Source organism: Chaetura pelagica, unplaced genomic scaffold, assembly GCF_000747805.2.
Source record: "Chaetura pelagica isolate M959 unplaced genomic scaffold, ChaPel_1.0 scaffold130, whole genome shotgun sequence".
Classification (NCBI taxonomy): Eukaryota; Metazoa; Chordata; class Aves; order Apodiformes; family Apodidae; genus Chaetura; species Chaetura pelagica.
In genome coordinates this window covers 809,797-815,350 of record NW_009951915.1, presented here as the reverse complement: position 1 = coordinate 815,350, position 5,554 = coordinate 809,797, and the positions used below count along the sequence as shown (strand labels likewise).

The 5,554-nt window shown below is 41.6% G+C and overlaps 1 protein-coding gene across 1 annotated transcript in view; it reads right to left on the bottom strand.

Annotated features, from left to right (window-relative positions):
* OBSCN (obscurin, cytoskeletal calmodulin and titin-interacting RhoGEF) overlaps positions 1–5,554 on the bottom strand; it is a 183,002-nt gene that overhangs the window by 57,528 nt on the left and 119,920 nt on the right. Inside the window, exons 67-73 of the mRNA XM_009994678.1 lie at positions 5,070–5,267; positions 4,634–4,666; positions 4,445–4,543; positions 3,840–4,058; positions 2,971–3,037; positions 1,138–1,163; positions 714–842 (exon numbers count right to left, since the gene is read on the bottom strand). Coding sequence (XP_009992980.1) covers positions 714–842; positions 1,138–1,163; positions 2,971–3,037; positions 3,840–4,058; positions 4,445–4,543; positions 4,634–4,666; positions 5,070–5,267 — 771 coding nt within the window. The remainder of the gene's footprint in view (positions 1–713; positions 843–1,137; positions 1,164–2,970; positions 3,038–3,839; positions 4,059–4,444; positions 4,544–4,633; positions 4,667–5,069; positions 5,268–5,554) is intronic.

Sequence of the window (5,554 nt, the reverse complement as noted above, 5' to 3'; positions counted from 1 at the left end):
TCCTGCTGATGTTTCTGATTAAAGGAGTAATTGGGGTGTTTGAATACACAAGGTTGCACACCTGCTGCATGTGTTGCTTTTGCACTGCATGAGTATTTGTAGCAGAGGCAATGCCTCTGGTTTTGCTTCAAGATACAGTTTTGCTACAAGTTAATTAGTATATGATACAGAAACCAGAATCTTTCTTTTAATTCAACAAATCAGGTGATTACTGCACAGCTGTGCACAGCTATTTTCAGCCTCAACTTGATTTCAAAATCCCACTGTGTGTTACATTTGAGGATGTGGGAGATCTTCCAAACAGGATTGCTTTCAGACTCGGGAGTGATGAATGTCTGAGGAACACAACATGCCTAAGATGTTCAAAATATACATCCATTTTTACAAGTTGCCCTCCTTTCTAAAGCTTGCACTTACTCCTGCTCACTTAAATAAACACTGTATGCATTAAATGCACATTCATCATCTTAATTTACTGTAATTGCTGTTATTCTAGTGCCAGATCTTAGACTAAGACACACAGTTTGGTTGGATTCTTACTAAAAATTCTTAATTCTCAGCATTTACAGACATAACTGTCTCAAAACTTTTTTGATAAATCTCATTGATATTTAAAGTCTAACAGATACCAAAAAAAACCCCACCAAACCCTAAACAACAAAAGACTGCATATTTTTCTACACGGATTAAATTGTGCCTGCCAGGTTCCTTACCCTGACTTATTTTTGCAGATACCATTTCTGAGATACGGGAGGTGAGTTTCTGGAAGAACTCTTCTGAGCCAACATCAGCCAATGAAATAGGGCTTTTGGGTACACCTTCTCTACCAGCTTCAAGGTCTCCTGGTAAAAAGAGAATTTTCTATTAAATATGCAATGTCTTCTTTTTTTTTGGAGTAACAAAAGCTTCTGTGGAAGGAAGGTCTCATTTTCTTCACTTCCCCTGCTTTTAAAACTGTACTTGCTCACATTTCATCCAAATCATTCACTCTTGAACAGAGACCAGTCCTGAAAAGTTCCAACATTTCAGACAGTTTCAAGAGCATAGAACAAGAGCAGGTGATAATAATGAAATACATAGACAAACAGCTGTAGGTGTAAAGGGCAGGAGTAGGAGAGAGAAAACAGCTTCTCTTACCTCTTGTTTCAGAGGGATGAATATCTCTGAAAAAAAAAGAATAAAAAAAAGAGTAAAGCAGAGTTAAAAATTAAATTAAAATGTGTAGTAAGGAGAGGAAAACGAGAAACTTCCCTCCACCTCACACCTGGTACCTAAAGGCTTGGAATATCTAAGTTAGGACTCTGGTTTGGGCTGCAGGTTCTGGCAGCTGATGCTCACCAGGGCCAATATGAGAAATCAGAATTGGGGCACCTGGCCCATATGGGCACAGGAACACTCAGGTGAGATAATCTTTGAGCCAAATCCTTTGAGCCAAAACTTCTTTCCTGTGAGAGTGACAGAGCCCTGGGACAGGCTGCCCAGAGAGGCTGTAGAGTCTCCTTCTCTGGAGACTTTCAAGACTCACCTGGACAAGTTGCTGTGTGATGTGCTCTAGGGGATCCTGCTCTGGCAGGGGGGTTGGATGAGATGATCTCTAGAGGTTCCTTCCAGCCCCTAAGATTCTGTGATTCTGTGTAATCCCATATGAGAATTCTCCTCATTCCTGACTTTTATTTGGCTTGAGAAGACCTGACTCCTCAGGGAGTAGGTTGCAGGACAGAGTAGCTTCCAGCTCCCTGGTGTTTCTAGGACTTTATTCTCAGCTGGCATGAAATAAAATTGTCACAGTTGGAGACTTTATGTCAAATGAGGATCTGTAGTCTCAGGCAGTTTTCAGTGAACTGGTGCTCAACAATCCCCAGTGGATTAATCAGGAAACCAAGGCCTGCAGAACATGCAGCTGCTGTGGTCCTGCCAAGATCACATCACATAGTGTTGGGGAAACAAGCTGCTGGTTCTGCAGTGTTTCTGAGGTCTAAAGAGACAGTTGCTACACTGGCAGTTTTTACCAGCACCAAATTCATCCCGTTCCAGTAGGAAAGGGGCAGAAGAGGATACTGTCAACACTGAGTGAAAATGACCACAAAGATGTGAAAAACTGCCAGAATTTGCTTGCACCTGATGAAGAGCCTTTGTGGTGTTTCCCAAGACTACAGCTCTGCAAAGAAAACCAAACTCCTACATCCTGAAGTGAATGTCTTTGCTGTTCCTGTGGTTTTTGTAGGCAAGATATAAACAGTCATTGCACAAGCTGATCTGCCCTGATTCTCTGTGAGTATGTAGGAAGCAGGAGGAAGCTCACTCCACTTCATCTATGACAAACCAGGTGTCACCAAGTGTGTTTAATGGAGCCTGGGCAGATCCTTGGAGAGGCTGCAGGGAAACAGCTGCATTCCCACTGCAGCTTTCTTCACACACCAGAGGAAGACTGGTCAAGCCTTTTAGGCTCTACATACTCTAGAAGTCAATGTGTGTTCAGCTGGATGCCACTTTTCAGATTGTGTCTGCCTAGTATCCAAGCCAACAGTGGAGAACTGAAGTTATTTGTCATGTGCATTTGTAAACAAGAAGTTTGTGACCAGACCCTTTTCATCTACTTCCTTTTCTGTGAAGCATCAATGAATTTTGATGTTGGCAAGTAACAGTCAGGCCTTAACCCTGTGATTATTTTATTTTTTTTTTTACTTCTGATTAGGAGATTAAAAGTAGCAAGAGTTTTATATGACCTACCCATTTTATTAGTCTTTTTGTCCTTGTTTTTATCTTCCCTGATAAACCAGCAAAGGTGGCTGACATTGGTACTAGAATATTTCCACCCTAGGACCTCAAACTGTTTTAACTCTAGTGCTAAGTACTAAGACTTGAATATAGGATGTTCAAAGAGAACACATGCCTAAAAGTGACTCCTGGGAACTTCTGCAGGATGGTACCTGCACTGCTCCACCCCAGCATGGGTGGCCAACCACTTACCCCAGTGTGGTCATGATGGCTTCTGACACCATCACACGCTCCTGGGTCAGAACTTCAGCCTCTTTCACTGCAAGATTAGGGTTTATCATTAGAGGACAGAAGGCAGAGGATGTTTTGTGTACCTATTGTAGGCACGTTTTCTACACATGGATTACTGGGACCACTGGAATAATTAATCTGCCCTGTTTGCAGCTCTTGACCTGGGATACATACTCCTAATTATACAATGCAATTACTTACTCCTCTCCCTGTTCATACAGATGTGTGATGGCCTCGTTTCTCTACACTGCTCATCCTGTGCTCCTGAGCTCTTGGTAGAGTAAAAATGTGAGATGCAAGGAAGGATAACAGAAAAATTGAGCCTTCTGTAGTGCTGCCCCTACTCCCAACCTACGTCTGCTTCTTCCACCTCTTAGTGAATGAACTGTACCAGGAGAGGCCCTGGAAAGCTCTGTAAAAGAGGAATGGAATAACTCCAGCTGCCTTAAGGCAATCCTACAAAGCAAAAATACCTTAGAAGAGTGAAGCATTTAAAAAAAAAACAACTTAAATGTTTACTTTTTCTAGTTACTTTACATTGCCTTTCTTCCCTTCTGCTTCATTTGGTTGTTTCTTAGACTTATCTTGTGTTTATACAGCAAAGATGCTGCTGTTAATCCAAGCTAGGGTCAGAAAACTAAAACATTATAGAATTAAAGAGTGTCACCATGTGCAAGGCAAGCAAAGTCATGGCTAATCTTGGGAAAATGCTTTGCTTTTTTTTTTTCAGTGGTGAGGTATTCATTTCCTTATCAGTCACACTTGGTTTTATCTTAGGCACTGTATAAGGGTAATTTAGAGAATATGTTTATATTGTAACAAAGACTTACCATCTGCAACTTCCAGGATGGCAGTGCAGATGGACTGGCCAGCCTTGTTGGTAGCAATGCACGTGTAGGCTCCACTGTATTTCTTCTTAACATCCAGGAGGATCAGACTGTGGTGCATATTTGAACTGGCAAGTTTATACCCAGGAGTGTCTGGTTTGATCCACAGGATGTCTTCCCGAGACTGTTCTTTCAGCCAAGTAATAGCTGGTGGAGGATGTCCTAAAAGAAAGGCAATGCAATGAGCTTTAATTCTCCTGCTGGTGTTCCTTCCTTACAATTATGAGCTGTGACTGCTCTGATTAAACGTTGTTTTGGTCTGTTTCCTGCAATAACAGGCAGAATACATAGAAAGGAATACAAGCCTTTTTGCAGTGCACACAAGGTTTTGTAAAACCAAAACCCTTCATCAACACATTTTCCAAAGACTTCTTATCCCTGGTTTTACATACATGTAAAGTACATAAAGTCTCTTACAAAGCTGGGAGTAGAGTCCCAGACTTCAGATACAGAAGATGAGGTTACAATGACTTGGGCCAATCTAGAATGTGTCATGAAGTTACAGAATTGAAGTGTTTTGCAGAGAGGCAAGATGTCTGTTCACATACCTTCAACTTTTACAGATAACGTGATGCTTGCACCTTTTTTCACCTTTTTATTAGTAAATCTTTCTAGGAACCTTGGTGGTATCAGCTGCTCATGGGAATCTGAAAATAACATTATTGATGGAACGTGAGAATTTAGACTGCTGAAAAATTACAAGAGGTTCTGTTACCACCAACTATGGCTTCTCTCACCTGTTTCTGATGGCTCTTCTTTCTCATCAGGATCTGTAACACAAAGAGAACAAACAAAACAATAAATACAAATACCTTTCAGGTAATTAAAAAAAAAAAAAAAGGTGCTCTAGGTTCTTACTTCTTGCTGGAGATACTACACAGAAATGGTAGTGGGATTTGTAAGTGGCCCTCAGGTTTAATAAAATGAACCATTCATGTTAATGAGGTTGGACAAGAATAAAAGGTATGTTTATGAGATAACAGAGTATTGAGCAGTACATACTTCATTTTTTGGACATGTAATAAATTTACAGGCAAACTAAAATTAAACCAAATCGTCTTGACCACTTCCTTTGATTTTCCTTGGTAGCTTTCTGAAGAAAAATAACTATATAAAATGGAAAAAGCCACTGACCTAGAAAAAAGAAGATCCCAAAAATAGCCCAACACTTACCTTTGACTACCAGCCTAGCTGAGGAATATGCAGAACCTGCAGAATTGATGACAAATATTGAGTACTGGCCAGCATCTGCCTTAGTGACGTCGCGGATTTCCAGCGAGTGGAATTCCTGTTTGTCCGTCTTCAGGATGCGATCCGAGGCCTTCAGGGGCTGCCCATTCTTGAACCAGTAGAGACGAGGCTGCGGGAACCCTGCGAGGAGCAGTTACAGACATGGAGAACAGAATGCATTGGCAACATTGAGTTGGGAGCTTCTCCAAACAGGTAGATCCGTCTGAGCAGGAGCCAAGGAGCCCTCAGCTCTGCCCAGGGCTGTTGTTTCAAGGATTTCATAGAATCACAGAATCATAGAACTATTCAGGTTGGAAAAGCCCCTTGGGATCACCAAGTCCAACCATCATCCCTACTCTACAAAGGTCTCCCCTAAACCATCTCCACCAACACCACATCCAAACGACCCTGAAACACATCTGGGGGTG